The 20,140-nt window shown below is 29.9% G+C and overlaps 3 protein-coding genes across 5 annotated transcripts; 1 reads left to right on the top strand and 2 right to left on the bottom strand.

Annotated features, from left to right (window-relative positions):
* Nucleotides 1–193: 193 nt before the first annotated feature.
* Nucleotides 194–5,403, bottom strand: LOC117206541 (cofilin/actin-depolymerizing factor homolog). 2 transcript variants are annotated; one of them, XM_033445990.1, is made up of 3 exons: nt 5,171–5,403; nt 1,067–1,309; nt 194–979 (listed from the first exon to the last, which is right to left on the bottom strand). In XM_033445990.1, exons 1-3 carry the CDS (start codon nt 5,171–5,173, stop codon nt 779–781), a joined length of 447 nt encoding a protein of 148 aa, XP_033301881.1. In that variant the 5' UTR covers nt 5,174–5,403; the 3' UTR covers nt 194–778. The 2 variants fall into 2 exon arrangements, with proteins under 2 accessions (XP_033301881.1, XP_033301882.1); XM_033445991.1 differs by lacking the exon at nt 5,171–5,403 and adding an exon at nt 2,047–2,071.
* Nucleotides 5,404–7,682: 2,279 nt separating this feature from the next.
* Nucleotides 7,683–11,337, bottom strand: LOC117206540 (RNA polymerase-associated protein Rtf1-like). Its single transcript, XM_033445989.1, has 7 exons — nt 11,117–11,337; nt 10,440–10,698; nt 9,947–10,351; nt 9,637–9,877; nt 8,831–9,557; nt 8,478–8,745; nt 7,683–8,377 (listed from the first exon to the last, which is right to left on the bottom strand). Exons 1-7 carry the CDS (start codon nt 11,195–11,197, stop codon nt 8,271–8,273), a joined length of 2,088 nt encoding a protein of 695 aa, XP_033301880.1. The 5' UTR covers nt 11,198–11,337; the 3' UTR covers nt 7,683–8,270.
* A 515-nt stretch (nt 11,338–11,852) lies between these two features.
* LOC117206671 (putative leucine-rich repeat-containing protein DDB_G0290503) lies at nt 11,853–18,907 on the top strand. Of its 2 annotated transcripts, XM_033446187.1 has the most exons (15): nt 11,853–12,569; nt 12,646–12,799; nt 13,388–14,016; nt 14,095–14,271; nt 14,356–14,717; nt 14,794–15,060; nt 15,131–15,478; nt 15,565–15,808; nt 15,934–16,145; nt 16,230–16,368; nt 16,436–16,692; nt 16,758–16,920; nt 17,001–17,173; nt 17,266–17,317; nt 18,189–18,907. In XM_033446187.1, exons 1-14 carry the CDS (start codon nt 12,066–12,068, stop codon nt 17,282–17,284), a joined length of 3,648 nt encoding a protein of 1,215 aa, XP_033302078.1. In that variant the 5' UTR covers nt 11,853–12,065; the 3' UTR covers nt 17,285–17,317; nt 18,189–18,907. The 2 variants fall into 2 exon arrangements, with proteins under 2 accessions (XP_033302078.1, XP_033302077.1); XM_033446186.1 differs by lacking the exon at nt 17,266–17,317.
* Nucleotides 18,908–20,140: the final 1,233 nt, after the last annotated feature.

Below are 20,140 nucleotides of genomic sequence, written 5' to 3'. Positions count from 1 at the left end.
TTCACGTCAAATTGTATAATGAAACATGCTAAAAAATAAGAACTGATATATATATATTACTTACAAAATTTTAATAACTAAAAATGGTGAATTTAATTATATAATCCAGAGATTATAATGATCACATGGTATATCAAATTATTCAAGACACAAGCTTTTTACATTCCAATTCAGTATAAAGAATTATAGAAAATAATAGAAGCAAATTTTATTTCATATATAAAACGATGAATGACTTATCATATACAAACGATATTACACTAATTACCTTTACTTTTATAACAAACCAAACAATTGACACAACATTAGGAAAACATGGGACTTACTAACGGGATTTCACGAAAAGTCATTATGAAATGAATTTAATTTAAACATTATACAGCCGATGACAAAAGTGTAATGCTTTCATTCTTACTGCCTGACTGGTTGTAAACTGTTATTCTTTTACAATTATCTTATAATTATAATAATAGTATAATATTAATATTATATCAGACAGATTCACACAACGTTCGCAGTATGAAAAGTGTTTTTTTCTTTATATATTTTTTTGTTCCTTTTACGTTCCTTTCTGCTAATGTTTACGCTCCCCAATGACTAATACATGTAGCACAAATACTTAGTAATCGTTTTCGTTTAAACGTGAAAAATGTGTAAAAACGTGAACGTTTAATGCGACGACGGTACAGAGCATTATTTTGGGGAAGGGATTTTGCGTACTGTTTTTCACTTGATTTCTCTCAATAATATTAATAATTTTGGATTTGCTGAAATACTCCTAATTCCTGTCAGTGGCTCGGAGCTTTTCTTCAACAGCTTCTTCAGAAGCCTCTGAAAGGTCTGTTGCCTGTATATACTTTTGCACACCAACTAAGGATTTTTTCAAAGCATCAAAAGAACTGGAGTACAACATCTTCTTCTTAACTTTGGCCGTGTCAGGACACCACGACATCAAGAACAATTTTTGTTTCTTGGAAGCCTGAAAAATAATAAAATCCAATTGAATAATCTCTATTTTCGACTAATAATTTTCAATTCGTTACCATTTATGTATTAAGAATACTACCTCAGAAGTACCCTGACACTGATGAGTGTATTCAAAATCGAAGAGGCCATAGCGACATTCTCCGCTACCACATTTCTGCAAATCTTCAAGGAAGGCGTCGTAAGCTGCGTCGCGAGGTCCGATGACTTCAACATCAATTTGCTTTTCGTCCTTAATGTAAAAGATTACATATCGATGCTTTTTGTCTTTTTTAATCTCCTCGTACGTTGTCTTACAAACATCGGCCACTGTTACTCCAGATGCCTAAATAAACATACAAACAAGAAACAAACAATTATTAATATTTAATATTTAATTATTTGTTTTTCACAACATATTTACATAGCACATTTTCTTTTTTCAAAAACTAGGATTGATAATTAAAGTAACCGATTATTCACAGATAGAAAATTTGTCAAAAATTCTAATATATAATCTTCAATATCGTATAAACGAATCAGGTGTAATATGGAGTCACAAGATTGCATACAAGAGACCGATAAAAAAGTTTGTTTATAAGATTGAATCATACTCGTTGAAATTGATATCGGTGACAAGAAACTTGTAAGACTTTTTACGATTTATGAGATGTATTTCTACTGTATACATAACAATATGAAATTTCATTCGAATTCTGAAGTTTGCGAAATTCTTTCGTTTAAATATTCCAATCGTAATTGAAATATCCATAATTAGAAATTAATGGAAATTAATAATGCATTCGCTATGCGTTCCGTCTATTACAAGCTATCGCTGATTTATCATCCAACAACCTCCCACCTAACTCTACCACATCATTCCTTTAGATAAGTAATATTTTTTCCTTCGGCATTAGTGCGAACAGAGATTACGAGCGTCGGACATCTTTCTGCATTTGCGATGTTATGACGAAGTGGTTGACTGACGATGAGATTGTGCCAGTATCGGTACTATCAGTATTACGCACGTCATGTTAGTCTGGCCGTTTAAGCTTATTTCGCGGACAAACGTAGGGGACGTACCGAAATAAAGTCTTCCCACGCACGAATTCGATGCTAAAAGAGATCCGACGTCCATTTCTAAAGTTATCCCTTGCTCTCGGGCACGTGCCACACGGTACGGAGGTCCGCCCGACTGCATGTTTCTTCCACTCTGTGGAAATTTGTGAAATACGACCATGACATGACACCCGGATAGAGATTCTGACGAAGACAGCAGAATAGGGAAAAGTAGGAAGGAGAGAGGGAGAGCAGAAAGAGAGATTCACAGATGGGCGACATGCACAGAGTAAAAAGTTCGAAGTGGGATAGTTATTTTTGAAACAGCCTTTCGTCTAGGATCAACGCTTTCAATTTAATAGTCTATCTATCTGTAATTGTGAAAAAATCTTTGGTTATCTTGCAATGAATGCAGGGAATCGTGACAAAACAAACAGTTTCACGGGTATAAACAAGAAATTGCAAGATCGCTAAAATTAGTCGGGTAAAACGTAATTTGATATTTGAAGATAAAACAGACACTTTGCCAGATCAACTATATAGTTTCTACGTACCTGCTAAAACGTTGTTATTCACTAAAATAAACAATCTTGACTATGCAGAATGACGATTCGACTAAATTTATTTCATATTATTATTTATAACGATTACTATACACGCGGAAGTCGTTAATAATCAAATAGAAATAAAAATATACATAAGAAATAATGTAAGATTAATTCGTCTCTTCCGATTGGTGACCACGTTTCATTGTAAATACATCCTTTACGAATGGTCAAAGCTTTTGTCTATTTCGGCATAATGAACGTAAGGGTCGAATGGGGTGCAAAAGGGTTCGACGAAAAGTGTAACGTGGTTGGAGGATAGCCAGTGGATGGAGGATGCAATTCCTCGGTCGATATTCTGGCACGACAGGGGATGCCGGTTAGGGCCAGACTTGGCTCCCTCTAGGGCGTTGTTGTAAACGTCTCTTGTGTGTGGCACAAGGTCAAACGGAAGATGATTCACCGATGAGGAGCGACATGGTCGATTGTTTAACTGTTGAGTATACTAATCGTTTACATGTACAACTTTATATTATTTAATGATTTAACGGTACTAAAAGGACAGTAAATATTCAATCCTTACTACAAAAAAGGTAGGATATCACTCGAAGACGTGTAAATTGTATAAAATCTGTCGACAAATCTGGTTCGTTTACATGTTTAAATTCAGCCATCTTCACTCGCTTTAGATTCTAATTACCCCAATTCCCTTGATTTCTAATGGTAGGCGTTTTCTTCACGAGGATCTCAAATGCATGATGAAAAGTGCAATGAAATAAATTAATTAAAGAAGATTAATAGCTACATTTTAAATGGTAATACGAAAGAGAAAAGGTTAGACGATTATGAATAAGGAATACCGAGTAAAATTAATCATCGCATTGCTAAGGATAATCAGCTTATTCATCACGTTTATGAAGGCGTCAGTGAACTTTGAGAGTCACTGGCCTGCAAGAACCGACCTCCTTACGAGCTCATTGAATTTTTCCCTCTCTACCAGAACTCTTGTAGTTCACTGTCATCCTCGAAGCAAAAGAGTGGGAGAGGGTTAGTTTCGCAAGGAAACTCAGCTCTTCATTACCAAGGATACAGCGTCTATCGGTAGCTAGCATAAATATTTAAAATGTATTCGGAGAACGGTAGTTACTACTTGTGCCAGTTTCACATGGTTAATTTTCTGTCGCCAATTTGCCGGAAACGGAACGCGACTACTTAATGAATTCTTCCGGAACTTCGATAGATGCATCGCACATATGACTAATCGTTCTATGAACATGAATCTTTAATTGCTAAAGAAAGCTTAAAGATATTTGAAAAAAAAAAAAACACTGACAGTTTTATTAACTGCGACTTTCACAACAGCTTTCATATATGGAATATAATTGCAATTAATAAATAATACTTTATTTGAACGAAAATGCCAAAATGAAACTATTCTACAATACGAGAAGTTTATCTTTGCATAAGTCATGGATTGCACATTTCGTTCCTATGTGTTTAATCCACGCTCATAGAAATACGAAATTTACATTGCATACAATTTTTATGGGAATGTCCTTTTTTGCAAACGTGTAGTAACAGAGTACAATAAACAAAATGAGATAACGTGGATTCAAAATTAAACAGTTAAAATATATACACCGATGCAAGTGAAAATAGACGGTTGCTGATCGATAATAAGTTCAATATTTCGACATCACATGAGAAAATTGGTACAAATTTTCAATCTGGCATAACCTATTCGTTATATAAATTTTTGGCAATTACGACAAAATTCAAGAAATGTTTGAACTGAGAGCGAAATTACATACCGATAACAATACTTAAATATATTTTATAGCGTTCAATAAGATCGATGTCAAATATACGGGAACAGAAAGGAACAAGTCCTTGTATGATCGACACTATTAAAATCAAGCAAAAAAAAATTTTATTTTTGCGTTTTTATTATATTTTGTTTTGGTCGAAGAAATTATAATAGACTAAAATATTTTATCAGTTTACATAAAACTGAAGCATGAGATAAAAAAAAAAAAAAAGACTAGCCATCAAAAATGCTACATTAGCGGGAAAACATCTTTCTATTAGAGGAGCAAACAATTCTTCGTTTCTTGTAATTAAACACAACTGAAAAGGAATTCACCGAGACGATTGCCATGCGACAAACGTTACAACACAACCGCGAGCTTTTACTCGTCAATGATATACGATCATTTTTCCGTCACCGATCACAGTTGGTCTTCGAGTGTTTGACTATCGTATCGTGAAACTGGAAATGAATCATCCGTTTCCTGGAAGCAAGGAATCGCGATTGGCACATAAAAATGCACCTACGTGAGAGATTTTAATCGTGTTTGGTTTGTTGTTAGAGGTATGAAAATCAACCGCACAAACGATTTCGAACAAATAATTGAGACTAAATGATATCGGTTGATTGGTATGGCCAAAAGAAGAAAGCAGTTGTTCTCGCGGCGTATTGCCGGGACAGAAATGGCGACCGGCGCGTCTGCTTCGGCCATAACCACAAAGTAAGTCATGTACCGGTTTCCGAAGGATCGCTGACATTTTTTGGAAGTTGGATACATGCACAGTATGATATTTACCATTTCGTGATGTAGTAGCCGGTGAGAAGAATCACGTAAACAAGCACTTTTAACCTACACTTTCACGAGAGCCTCGGTCTGGTGGAACTGGATAGGCGCAGTGTCCAGTCGCGGGGGTCGCGGCTCACGAACGAACGGGAAGGGAGGCTCCTCTCTTAGCTAGCTTTCTGCGAATCCTGTATCCCTACGCCTGCGCGCGCGCACTCTGATTAACTTTGTCTTGATTGGCCGATCACTGGTTAACAAAAATTCATAATTGATTAGACCGATACCTTTTTTATGAAAATTGATTAACAAATCGTATATTTTGAACAGTCTATCCTTTTCCATGGTAAATCAACGAATTAAATACATACAAGCGTATACTTTGTTTTGGAACCGGTAGGATTGTTCCAGTGCGCAAGCGTTGAGTGATGCGGTCATGCCGGTCGCTTATATAGCATTCCATTTTGTCTAGAATACGATTTTTTCTCGGACTATCTTATGAATAAGAACAATTGATAAGTTCTTTGGTGTCGTAGAACAACTATACAGGTCATCTAAGGACCAATAATAGGTAATCTGTGGAAAATAATCATCGATGTGACCTGCCGGTCATACCAACCAATCATAGTATGGGACGTGGGGAAATTACCTTATATGGGCAGCGGCATGCAAGCGATCGCATATAGACGTCGCGCGTCGTTCTGTGCGCATGCCGCTTGCTTTGCGTGCGCACGACGCGCAATGTAGTTGACAGTTTCAAAACACTCCGAACCGTACAGCACATCAATTTGCCGATAACCTCGAGTAATTATCGGTAAAAATTAAATCATCGACATAATGAATTTTTCTGTTAAAAATATTACTAACATAAGAAAAATATATTATCTCTTTTAAATTAAGTAAACCAGATTTGATAAGGGTGCTTCAAATAATGTATATGGCAAATATATTAGTGTTGTGCTATATTTATGTTTAAGAAATGACATTATTTGATTATTTGAAGCACAGAAATTGATAAATTATGATATTGACATAAATATACTTTTCTTAGATAGTATATATGTCTTGATACACCAAAAATACAATTAAATATTATATGAAGTATCTGGTTGAAGAAATGTACGTACATTTATACATATACATGTATGTTATTACAATATTGTTGCCAATCATACAGTTTAAAAGCATATGAAATACATTTAAGGATTGTTTTTGATATAATTAAAAAATCTTAGATTATTATAATTTATAATACATAATATAATTAAAATAATAAACAAGATTATGGTATATAGACATAACAAATTATAAATAAAGGAATACTGAAGCAGTCTATATTGAATTAAACATTTCATATAGGGATAATTGAAATATATCTTAATTTAGTCTAGTCATTAATTGTATATAAAAATTTAATTTATAACTTATTGTGTCTAATATAAAAACTGAGTATTTTTTTATGAACATAGTATCTCAGTTTAATTTTTAATATACTTTGGGTAAGCGAACATAAGTTTTTAAAATTTGTTCTACTTGACACATAATTTAAGTAAGTTGTGATTGTTTCCAAAAATGTAAATTGTATGAGTTTCCTTACATAAATAAAAATGAAAATTTTTCTAAAATTTTTTAATAGTACTGTTTAGGTACATATATGTACAATTTTGGCAGATTTTTGGATAAAAGCAAACATGCTCTGGTTGGATAGTAGAGTAATAATTTTAATTAATACTTGATATTCATATATGTTATAGTTTATCAGATTATATAATTATTTTTGAATTTGATAAATTATATTAAATAATTTTTGACATCTTGGATAAATAAAATTTTGTATAGTAACATTTATTTTGAAATAAATACATGAAATATAAAAATTTGTCCCTTAAAATTAGTTTTCTTTCAATTAATCTATTTCCTTAATTAATAGTGCATAATTACAAAAAAATGGATATTCTTTAACACAAAATATCAAATTTTTATTTATTCAAGATATCAACTTTTATCGTTATGTCTAACGAGCAATATTATGGACAGAAGATGCAGCAAGATACCTAATCATTCTAGTATCAATAAAAATCATATTATACGATAATACATTTTTTATGTATCTATCAAATTTAATAGATTAAAGTTAACAATAATCAGATTAACTAGACATAAGAAAAGTATACATCTAAAAATATTCTTTTATCCTTATTTCGTACAGAAATATATATATATATATATATATATGTATGTATGTATATATGTATATATATAAGAATTTAGCAATTTAAATTATTTGAATCGTTTAGAGAATATTTACAAATTTTTGTAGTAAACCATATTTTGAAGCTTGTGTAGCCAAATTATATTGGCAGTAGTTTACAGTTTCAGTATTAGAACACTGCAGAGAATAAAAAAATATCTATACGTATGATAGTCTTTATAATGTTCTCATATATAGCAATTGATCATCATAAACATAATTAGAAACCAATTCAAATTCGTATAAATTTTTGTATTTTTCTCATCGCCAGGTGGCCGCTTATTAATGTTTATTTTAACATACAGAACATAGGAAAATGTCACATATTAATATACGCAAATCATGATTGATATATTTATGACCCATAGCGATTTTTGTTATTAAAATTATCTATTCAATATTTGTATTAGAAAAGTATTAATTATTAATGTTCAATATTGAGTTTATTTCCTCTCTAAAAGAGAACGAGTCAAATTACTTTAGTTAAAAGGTAAAAAATGATGTATTATTGAGAGAGGAAAACAAATGCAGTTATGAGGTCCTTAAATGATTCAAATTGTAATACTCTTTTGTTAAGTACTTATTAATAATGTTAAAAAAAAAAAATGTTTTAACGAACAATGAAATGCATTCTTTAGTAAAGAATACAATAATTATGTCTTTCTAAATAGAATAATATGGTAGAAACCATCTATATTCTTTCTATAAAAGAGGAATCATTATTTATAACAAAAAAATAATGTTATACGAGAACTATACATAAGCTAGTTTCTCAGTCAACTGTTACAAAACTTCATCCTTGTTTTCAGAATTAATCAGATCATCAAGGACTCATTTTTTTTTACTTCTAAAGCTAATAAAACGTTAGATTAGTCCTCGTTTTTTCTTATAATCTTCCAAATTTAAAGATCGTCGAGGCCCAGTATCTTTGATATTACTAATAGGTTTCGGCAATACACTAACGGGATTATCTAAAAAAAAGCAGAAATAACACGTACTTATATTTTACACTAAACTACCTTAAATTTTTACTGACAAAAAGACATAAAACGAATTTTTTGTAGGACTTACTTGGAATTGGTACCTCTAAATCTATTGTGATATCAAAGTCGTGAGCATTAAATAAATCTTCAGTACTTTGTTTCTTCTTTGTTTCTTGACTATTTTCTTTTTCGTTAGATACTGCTACTACTTCAGTTTGTTGAGGACTTGCTTTATCATTTACTAGAGCGGTAGACGATATTTCTTCATCTTCTGGTTTAAAAACCATTCTTGGTTTAGTACTTCTCCTAGTGAATGGATCATCAACTTTTTTACCTTTATTGGCTTTGATTTCTTCCTATTATATAAAAAATACATACTAGATTAATAAAATTATTATACTTTAATAATTTTATATTCTACAATTTGTGTTATTAATTTACCATGATTGCTTTTTCAGCTTCTTCAACATTCTTTTTTCGGTTACGATCATTAATATAAGATATGCTAGATATTGTTGCAGTGCGCATTTTATCAAGTTCAGAAGCACGTTCTTCAAGTTCACTCAATTCTTGGTTAAGCCGACTGGCAGTTTCGTCATCCCCTCTACAATTAGCTGCATCTCTTTCACGCATAAGTTGCGCTTTCTTCATTGCATAGTTATATGGAGTTTGTTTAAATCTTTCCTTTTCCCGGACTATTTTTTCTATATCTTCTTCTTTGAATTCGTATACTAAAGCTTCTTTAATGTCTTTTAATTTTTGTTCAACTTCTTCAAAAGTTGGCATTGATATTCCTTGCAAAGCACAAGTTTCTTTCCATTTGAAAAATTCAGATTCAGTAAACTCTTGGTTTGACACAAACTCTAATCTAAATACCCGTTCTTGAGCTCCATGTCTTAGTTTCAATCCTTTATTTGTTCTAGTTCCACCAAGTTGATAGATTTTTCCTGTTTCACATACACCACTAATTTCAGCTACCCTATATACTGGTTTTCCATTATTGTTTCCAATGCCAATTCTAACAAAACAACCTTGTACCACTCTATCAAAGAAAGGTAGATGTACAAATCTTTCCATTTTATGACGAGACAATCTAATTTTGTTGAGATCTTCCTTGGTACTGACATATATTGGTTTCTTCGGTTTGGCTTTATTACTGGTAATAGATCTGTAAAGTGATACATTTGATTATTAATATCATTAACCTTCAACTAATGCTTTTGAAAAAAAGATTTAGTGTCACCAACTTTTTATCAGTATCAGAATCAGTATCCCTACTATCACTTGAAGATGATCTGCGATGAGACGATGGTTTAGTAGTTTCTTCTTCTTCACCACTATCTGATGAACCACTATCATCAGAATAAATATCAGATGCTTTAAGTTTTGTTTTGTTTGCTCCTCCTTTATGGTCGTCTTCTAATTCTTCTTCTTCAATATCCTTTGATTGCTGTTGCTGCTGTTCTATCCTTTGTTTTTCTTTCTCCTCTAAATAAGAAAAAAGAGATAAAATATATCTAAGTTTAATAAACAATAATTTTTTATTTAATATTTTACCTCTTTCTTTTTTCTCTTCTCGTCTTGCTTTTAGAAGAGACATTGCATGGAACTTTTTATCTTGTTTTTCTTCTATTGTCTTTTTACGATCTTTGCTTCGTTCTTTAGGATCTGGGGCTCTGTCAACTTTCTTTTCCTCTGCACTCTTTTCTTTCTTCCTTGATTCCTTTTGTTTTTTTAATTCTTGTTTTTTAGCCATTCTCAATTTTTTTTCAATCTCAAATCTTGTTTTCATAATTTCACGTTGTTCAATACGTTTAAAAATTTCTTGTTCACGTTCTTTTTCTGTCATTTGGGCAAGTCTTGCTTGATCCTCAGCATCTCCCATTAATTTATCATCATAACCATCGTTAAATTCTTCTTGGCTAGAGTCAGAAACACTGGCATCCGAATCTGAAACCTCACCTGAAAATATAAAGTTATTCTATAATGCTATAGAATTATACAATAATTTAACAAAATATTTATATTGGTGCTGATTTCAGCTAATTACCTTCTTCTGGTTCAGAGATCTTTTCGGGCTCTATTTCACTGGCACTTTCTTCACTACTAGACTTTGTCATTTTACGTTTACTTCTTTTAGTTGGCACTTTCTTCTTTTTATTTTTACCAGTTTTTGCACCCCAATCATCATCTGAATCTGATGTGTCTGAATCATGTTTATTATCTTTTCTAGTAGTGCTAGTTTCTTCATTAGACTGAGAATCATCTTGGGCTTTGCCTTTCTTTTTTTTGGCGAGAGATAATAAGTCCTGATTCAAATCACACACACACACATATATATATATGTATATATATATATAAAAGTTCAAAATTAGAATTCAATTGTTTTTCATAAAAAGAATAATTTGTTAAATATATGACATACAAAATATTTATGATTACTATAAAAACTAGAATGTATATACATTCTTTCCTATTTAAGCTTAAAATAGTGTAAATTTTTATAAATTAAAAATGAACTATTTGAGTAGCTAACAGGTTATATAAAGTAAATTTTGCTTGTTTATTCTTTTTATAATATGTCTCAAAGGTACAGAAGGTATTTTAAGACAGTATATATTACTATTAAACTTGATTTGATCAATTTTCGATATGTTAGAAGTTAATTATATGTGTAAAACAGAAGATATACAATATGAGATTTTTATGTAAGGTTATATCATTTACATTATCCAAGTCCGAGCCACTTTCTGATGCACTGCCACTACTATCAGAATCTATAAGAGCCTGATTCTTCCTTTTTGGCATTATCACGAAAATATGCAAATGGAGATCGTGAAAATTGCACGCCCTCCTAACAAGGATAAATCTAACGTCATGCAAGATACAATAAACTAGGAAGACCGCGTAGAACCAAAGTCGTTATACATTAACACTGATATAGTAGCGTATAGTGTATAGCACGCAGCACGTCATTTCATCAACCTGGTTTTATATCGAACCAATAATATTATGCCATATTGTCTGGAATTAATATACATTATTTATTTATACAGAAAAATAAAGTATCGCTATCGTGATATTTCTTTTATATAATTAAGGATAATATAAATCTCTGTAATGATTTCAGAGATGGCATAGTTTTCTTGTATAGTCAATTGGAAATTTGAACGGGGTTGTTATCCTTGGAGTACTAAAACACATTGTTCATGCCCGCGTAATTATACCTTAAGCATTTAAAATAAATAAAAACGTTCAAATAATTAAATCTTAATAAATTAATCAGTTTTGAATAATTTTAAAAAAATGTTATGAATAAATGTAAATTTTACTTAATTAATAGATTAATTAATTATTTTGCACTGCTTACAATTCATATGTACCGCGCTAAAACTTCCACTACGAGAAGTCACATAATAGTTTCATTTTGGTAACATTTCCTTTCGTACATTGGTAATTATGAATGTTGACACTTTTTGCCGTCAATGGCGTATAATAGATGCACCTGTGTCGATGTGTCAGAAAAATTTTATACTATATTGGATTTTATATGACGTTACAGTCAAGCAGTGAGATGTAATTATAGGAGTGGCATTTATAAATTAATTGTAATAGATAGTAGTGTCGTAGAGAACGTGACCATTCTAATTACGGATGTTTAAAACTGGAATGTTCAATGGCTGTGAATATGGAAGTAGAAAAGAACACATCCAAAGAGGTTGACACTCAACTTTCGGCAAACAATTCAATGGAATTTAATGACGATATTCAAAAAGACAACGAAAATATTAAAGATGTCGAAGATTCATTGTCTTCCCTTAAAAATATAACGATTGATAGCGAGAAACGTGATGATACTATTATATACGCACAATTTGAAAATTCTCAAATTTACGCGAAAAATTTAGGAGATAACCTAGTGTCCACAAATGAAGAGGAAGAAGAAAAAAGCGATGAAGATAAAGAAAAAGAATTATTACAAGATGAGAAGGTTCTAAAAGATGATTGTAAGACTGAACAAGTAGAAGTAACATCAGAAAACTCTACTGATGGTTATGTATCTCAAGCTCCATTAGCTTTCACAATTGATTTTGGCAATAAGGAAATTGATACAACTAAATATCAAAATTTATTTGAAAGATATAATGCTAGACATAAAAGAAATTTGTCTACATCTAAGGTAAGTATATTCTGCATAAAAACATATAAAAAATTAAAGTATCTTAAAATATGCATAAAGTAAATTTAATTTTTAGGTAGAAATAAATACAAAAAAGCCTGGCACTTTAGTTTCTTCAAACTTAATGCAAAAACAAAAAGTTTCTAGTACACATTCTGAAGGCTATTTCAGTAGTGAGGATGACACAAAGCGAAAAACAGATCAATTATCAGAGAAACTGAAACAATTAGGTAATTTCATTATGTTAAAGTGATATTTAAATATTGGAAAATTAAATTTGTAGCAAGTTTTATAAATTTTATCTTTGAAAAATGTTTTTTAATATAATATATGGTAATAATTGTGAAAATGAGTAATTAATTTTCTTTACAAATATATATTTTATGCTTTAATAATAATACATAGGGGAGTATCATTAACTATTAGCATAATTTAATTATTTTGTATAATATAAACATGTATTTATTATATAATGTCTAAAGTGTTTAAATTTTTATCATGATTGGAAAACAATTCCTTTTGAATAGCAAACTGAATATAATGGAAGACTATATTTGTAATGTATGAGTCATGATGAAGTCATCTTTACTATGCTTTTTAATATTCTTCTCAAGTACTTTCGATATGTTCACAGTATATAGGCTGGCAACATTAATGATTATAATATCACATATGATATTAAAATGTTATATTATACTAGATTAAAAGATTTTAGTTGTCTATAATATTAATATTGTTTTTTATATTTTTACTGTTTCACAGTTGTAATTTATTACTGAGTTTTATATTTTTTTGTAATTATATCACCTTATTTTTAGGTTCAAAATCATTTTTAAAACCATCACATGCTTTAAAAAAGTCTGAATCTAATGTAAAAGTATCTAATTTTCAAAATAAACAAGATACAATGAGTAAATCTTTTGAACAGTCAAAACAACCTAAACTTCCTTATAAGAATCTCTCACTGGAACTTGGTTATACAGAGAAAACAAATGCAACATCATATTGGGTACCACAAAAGTCTGCTACTATAAATGATTTAAGTAGAATTCAAGTAAACAATTATGATGATGATGCTGAAAAATTATATACAAAGAATATTGATCAAGATGATGAATATGAACATTCATCTGACAATGTATCTGAAAAAGTGTCTAACATAAATTATGTTAGAAATAAAACCATAAGCGTTAAGGGATCCAATTTATCTAGTGTCAGCTATACAATGGAAGTAAACCCAGATGATCTAGCTGAAACAGATATAGATGTTTTCAATGTTAGTAACGTTGATGGAGGATCAGATGAAGCAGTCAGTGAAGCAGGAACATATACAATTCATAAAGATTATACAGATGAGGAAAAAGCAAGAATGGATATTGATAAGATATTTAGTGTTGGTGTTTTAACTGAAGAAGACAGCAATGAAGCATGTATTCATAGTTTTAAAGTATGTCAATTGTACATTGTTTATTATAATTATGATAATTGTTCTATGATAGTATATAAAATATTTTTTATTTTAAAGATGAGTATTTCAAGAGATAATAATACATGGATATCTGAATGGGCCACTCAGGTAGCAGAACATAATTCGCTACCGCCAGCAATTGGTGGGCCAACCGGTCGTACTCCTCCACTAAGTCCTTCCAAAATACCATCTCCTATTCATAGCAGATTGCAACGACTTGCTCGTAGCCGCAATGTATAAAATATTCATTAACTGTATTAATATTTAGACTGTACATGTGATGTACATACAAGCATACATAATGATAAATATTTTTAGGAACAAAGTGACAGTAGTTTAGATGCAGAATCATATTTACGAATAAAAGAAAGAATTGGTTTAATTTCAAATCAACATATACTTATTGATTCTGGTGGAGAGTCAGACGATGATACCAGTAACAGTTATAATACACCTCCACAAAGTTCACAAAGAACACCAGTACATGGGGTTTTGGCCAGAAGAGGAAGTTTATCTGAATCTCTTTTTAGAAGAATTAATACCAACGAAAGTAGGAGAAGTATCCGCAAATATATAAGTTCAAGTAAATCAAAGACTGAAGATACAAATGCTGAATTAAGTAGTCCGTCCAAAGAGTTTACTTCCCTTCATATAGGAAGACGAAGTAGTTCCTTGGACAGGTAAAAATAAAGAAATCATTTATATGTAAAAAATGTAATTTAAATAATTCTTGTAATTTGATCTTTTGTAATGTAGGAGGGATTATACATCTAATATAACAGACAGTAATACGTCCAAAAGAAGTACTACGAAATATTATCAAGATGATGAAATTAAATACTCAAATAATACAATTTTAAATCGCCTAAGACCATCTACACCAAAATTAACAAACAGTCCAATTGTAACTCGCAAAACTGTCACTCAAATTGTAAACTCTCCAGTATTGGAAAGAACCAAGCATTTGACAAAATCTTCTCCACAAGCCAAAAATATTGGATATTTTACATGTGTCGAAAATAGGTATGCATAAAAATTCATTTATATATTTATATATTAATATGTATTAATTGTATTGTTTTTATATTTTTAGTCCATATATGTTAAGAAAATCAAATAGTACTGCAAATTATCATGAAGGAAATGTTGGCTTTAATACAACAACAGATAGTGTTCTCCAAAATAGTCCAAATCTTAAACGTAATTTAAATATCCAAAGATCATGTAGCAATGCAAATATTAGAAATATAAAATCACAAAGCCAGTCATCCCGTCGCAGTAGCTTTAATAGTAGTGATATTGATAGAGCATCTTTAGCAGGAAGATACCTTGCTGCTTCTGACAGTAGCAGTGAAACTGGCGAACAGCAAGCAAAATCTTCATTAGGCTCAGTTTCTTCTGGAATTAAATTAAATCGAGCTTTTAGTATAAGAAGAGCAAGGTATTTAAAAAACATATGCAATATAATATAAGTAATAAATTTAACATTGACATAATGTATTTATTATTATGCTGTACAATGCATAGATTAAGTTGTGAATCTGATACAACTCCAAATACAACTCCCGAAGAAAGACGTAGACGAGCACAAAGTGAAGTAAAACCAACACCTATAAATAAACAGCAAAATTATCATCGAAGTCGTACAAGTATCGTGAATGTACACAATAAAGAATCTGTAAAGAAATCAGAACCTATAAAACCAAGAGCTGCATCGATATCAAGAACTGATAGTACAAGACTTAGTATGAGAGCACCAAAATCATCTCAGGTAAGTGTTTCAGATTTGTCAATGTTTTACTTTTCATATACTATATCTTAGTTCTTCTAAATTTTTAAAAATTATTGAAGTTAGATGTAATTATATAATTAGTAGTAACTTAAAATATTTTATAGCATGCCTCTACTACACAACGACCTATACAAAAAACAAGTAAAGATCAGAAGAAATCTGGTAGAAGTAATTCAACATTGACATCAAAGGAAGTAGAATTCCAAAATTGGAAAAGAAGAAAAAGCTATGATCCAATGAAAGCAGCTGCTGAAGGTAGAAAAAAATTAATAGACAATTCAAAGAAACATCACAGTACAGAAGATAGTTCGGGAAAGTACGTATATATTGAAGATATAATATCACAAATATTTACAGAATGTAATTCTGTTCTATTCTGATTTGTCTAATATATTTTTAGTCATGACAATTCTGTATTACGATCAGCAAGTTTTCATGGGACAGGTGGTGCTCTTTCATTAGCTAATGAATGGTCTGACAACGAATTAAGCATTGCTCAGAATGACAATCAAGTACCTCCACCATGCAGTCCACAATTGGTAAATATATATAAACATATTTTTTTTACGAAATTTTATAAATAATAACTAAATTTTTTATACACAGGAAAGTGATAGTGATGTAGAAACATCATATTATTTACAAACAACACAAAATGTAATGTCAGCTATGTCTGCTCGTATCACAGTCTGCCATTCACCTTTAGTAGACTCAGATAATGATAGCGATGAAGATACTAGTCATAGTTTACATAAAAGTATATCAAAAACATTACACCAACCTAGTGACACAGAGAGCAGCGACGATCGTCATCCAAATGCACAAAGTGCTATTTCAAACACTAAATATAATCGAGCATTTAGGTAAAAATCTATAAATATAATTCATGGATATTATTATTACACATATTTTAAAAAATTCTTTACAGTTTACGCAGAGCAAGATTAGACCTGCAACCAACAAAGTTACCAGGAAATATAAATAAAAATAAACCAGTTACATCAGATACTCGAAAATCTGAATCTGTTTCAAACATAAGTAGGACTGATTCTGGACGTTTTAGTATGAGATCAAATAGAACTACGAATACTGTATGTATCTTTTACACAAAACATGTACGTATGTGTAGTATGTAATCTTCACATGGTCTTGAGTATTCCTTTTATCACAGGGATCTAAGATAAAACCAAAAGAAACAAAGAAGCCTGCCATGCCAAATGCAAGAGAAGTTGAAATGCAAAATTGGAAACGTCGTAAAAGTTATGATCCTATGAAAGCGGCAATGGAAGGGAGAAGGAAAGCAGGTTTGGTTAAGAAAAATACAAATCCCAATCTTTCTCCAAGGTAAGCAATTGTTTATCATTTTTAAATTAAAATTCATATGAAAACATTTTATTCAGTTAATGTAAGAAGTAATTATTTCACTATGTTGGTAGGACTGATAGCGATCGATAATCTAATGATAGAGACCATCGATACAAGCAAGTGGTACGGAAATGACTTGTTTGATTTTGCAATGTAGATTTTTTTAAGGGATATACTAAAAAAATGTGACATTCAATGTTTTTTTTCATAACCTCTTAAGAAAATCCTATTGCAATAATGCTGCTTTTTTGTATTGTTTATTGTTTACATCAGTTCATCTACAATACACCATTAATATGTGAATACTATGGATATGTTATAATTTAATATAAAACATATATTATTTTTATTATATACATTATATAAAGTTTTAATCTTGTATACATTAGAAAAATCCATATTATTCATTGTTTACTTTGTAAGATCATTTCATAATTGTGTTTTTTTAGTGGAAGCTGCAAAAAGTGGTTATTTTTACTAAAATAATGTTATTTGTATACAAGATTGCTAGAAAGTAAACCAATATACATACATATGTATCATTTTTATGAGTGTGCAAATCAGAAATTTCAGAATAGTTTGTTGTGGCTTATTAATGCAATACAGCTAGATTAGTGTGTTATTTATTAATTTATTTTACTTGCATGATTCAAGAAAGAACCAAATGTATTGAAAAATTTTTATCTATGCACAATTTCTTCATATCCAATATTTCTCCTAATATTTGTTCAATATTTCAAGTATTTGTTCAAAAATTTCTGAATGAAAAAATTAAAAGAAAAAATAACTATGAAAGAATTAAATTAATGAAATTAATTACATCTATGAACTTTTATAGAAATTTCTGTGGAAAATTACAGTTTCTACAGTGTTTCACATTATATAGGTTATAAAGCACTAGCATGTTAAAACATTGCTGTATACAATAATATAATTTACTGGTTCTTTCTTCATATATTAGAGATAGGAAAAACACCATTTGCTTTGTTTTTAGCAATGTTGCAAGATCACGCAGTTTTCATGGATCTTCAGGATTTGGAGTTAGTGATTGGAGTGATGAAGAATTGGCTATATCTGCAGATGAAGCTACACTCTATTAGAGGTCAAGTTATTAATAATATATAAATGAACGTAATTATAAAACCTCCAACTATATTAATGTATATAAAGACTAAGAAGAGAGGATCGGTTCTTACAGAATTGCTCTATGAATAGTTCTATACATTTGAAATTATATTATCTGAAGGAGAATGTTAAAAAAATCTTTTCTATATTAAAAGATTCTATTTTTTGCAACTTTTAACATTAAGAATCTATAGATCTATATGGCTATCAGTACTATTCTAAGTTGAAGTATTAATGTTCAACAAAATTGATGCATACCTGCATAATATTTATATGCCAACATTCTCATGCTTTAGTTTTTTTGTCGTAATATAAATTTTGATTTTGTGTTTAAAAGGCAAATACTCTATGGATAAAAAATTAATATGCTGAAATCCTCTGGAATTTGTGGTATGGAAAATATTGTAGTTCCAATCTTAGGGCCTAAAAATGATAAATACTAAATAGAAAAAGATCATGTATATAATTGGACCAATCACATAATGGTATAAAGATTGATATCTTTGCATTTTAGTATTCAATATGTTAACTATGTTTTATTGTATTAAGTATCCTGTTGAATTTCTAAACAAATTTTTAGTAATATTGCGTGCTCTCTAGTTTACTATAATTAAATATCCTCTTATGTGTTATTGGAATCATCGTTACAAATACTGCTAAATTATTAGTTTCTAATAAATATAAAATTATACGTACTGCTTGAAAAATAGGAAAAGACTTCCATATATTATTAATTAATATATATAAGCTCTCTCTGTGTTTCAGTAAAAATATTGATATACATGAAAAGAAAACAATACTATTTGCTCTGAAAAGGTGCAATGAATTATTATAATTTTTACATTCGATAATTTAACAATTAATGTGATCAGAATATGCTTTAAGATAATAGTATACATCTATTAAAGTATTATGTTTTGTTATTGACTAATTTAATTGTATGCTCTTGTATTAATTGTATATATATATTAGGAAATTGTTTGAACTTATTGCTGAAACAAATATATCATGCATATTCGCTTAATAAAATTAATGCGATCAATGCACTGATATTGATCTGTATAATCTAGAAATGGCATTAAGCTCATTAATGTATATTGGTAACACTGTCTAAGAAATTTTTAATATGTACTTGTTCAAAAGTTTATATTATTTGATTATGCAGCTTTATTATAAATTTACTAGCTATGTCAGATTTTTACAATATTAAAAGAAAATTAGCTTTTGCATAATTTTTTTAGTTATTATTAATTGTATTATATTTTTACTGCATAATTTTTTTAAACAAATGTAATTTTTTTCATTTAAAATATATGTATTCCGGCATTTGGAAAAATGTCAAATTGTTCCAATTTCCTGAAAATTGCATGTTGTATATTTTCATAAAAATTATGCAGTAAAACATATTAAAACTTATGATTGATTTAGAGCAAGCAAATCATTGTTCAACAAAATGTAATATTTATTTTTATCGAAAATTAATATTTAAATGATTTCATTAATAATAATTGTATCTCTGCACATTATTATGATTATGATTGTTGTATATTTTATCTAATAATCTAACAAGGTGCTAATTGTATGAGATTTGTCTCATTCAGTTTCAAAATCTCACCTATCTACTCAATCATAAAATGTTAAATAATTCATAGCGCAAACAAATATGGAGTAAATATAATTGAATTCAGCAGTACATCTTTCATATACGTATCTACGTATGTAATGGCGTTAAATCTTCGTGCACGATCAACTCTTCCAAAAATGGTGCAAAATAACTTTTACGTTACGAAATTATATGTTTACATACAAATTTTTAATAAC

Source organism: Bombus bifarius, unplaced genomic scaffold (genome assembly GCF_011952205.1).
Source record: "Bombus bifarius isolate JDL3187 unplaced genomic scaffold, Bbif_JDL3187 scf7180000008008, whole genome shotgun sequence".
Taxonomy (NCBI): domain Eukaryota; kingdom Metazoa; phylum Arthropoda; class Insecta; order Hymenoptera; family Apidae; genus Bombus; species Bombus bifarius.
This window is presented reverse-complemented; position numbering and strand designations above follow the sequence as displayed.

Excerpts from the sequence above, each read along its gene's own strand:
- LOC117206541 (XM_033445990.1), bottom strand. Across the intron at positions 980-1,066 it reads AGTGTCAGGGTACTTCTGAG|GCTTCCAAGAAACAAAAATT; the intron begins GTAGTATTCTTA and ends ATTATTTTTCAG.
- LOC117206540 (XM_033445989.1), bottom strand. The coding sequence starts at position 11,197 with ATGCCAAAAAGGAAGAATCAGGCTCTTATAGATTCTGATAGTAGTGGC. Across the intron at positions 10,699-11,116 it reads GTGGCTCGGACTTGGATAAT|GACTTATTATCTCTCGCCAA; the intron begins GTAAATGATATA and ends GATTTGAATCAG. Across the intron at positions 10,352-10,439 it reads GATCTCTGAACCAGAAGAAG|GTGAGGTTTCAGATTCGGAT; the intron begins GTAATTAGCTGA and ends TTATATTTTCAG.
- LOC117206671 (XM_033446186.1), top strand. The coding sequence starts at position 12,066 with ATGGCTGTGAATATGGAAGTAGAAAAGAACACATCCAAAGAGGTTGAC. Across the intron at positions 14,272-14,355 it reads GACTTGCTCGTAGCCGCAAT|GAACAAAGTGACAGTAGTTT; the intron begins GTATAAAATATT and ends AAATATTTTTAG. Across the intron at positions 15,809-15,933 it reads GAGCACCAAAATCATCTCAG|CATGCCTCTACTACACAACG; the intron begins GTAAGTGTTTCA and ends AATATTTTATAG.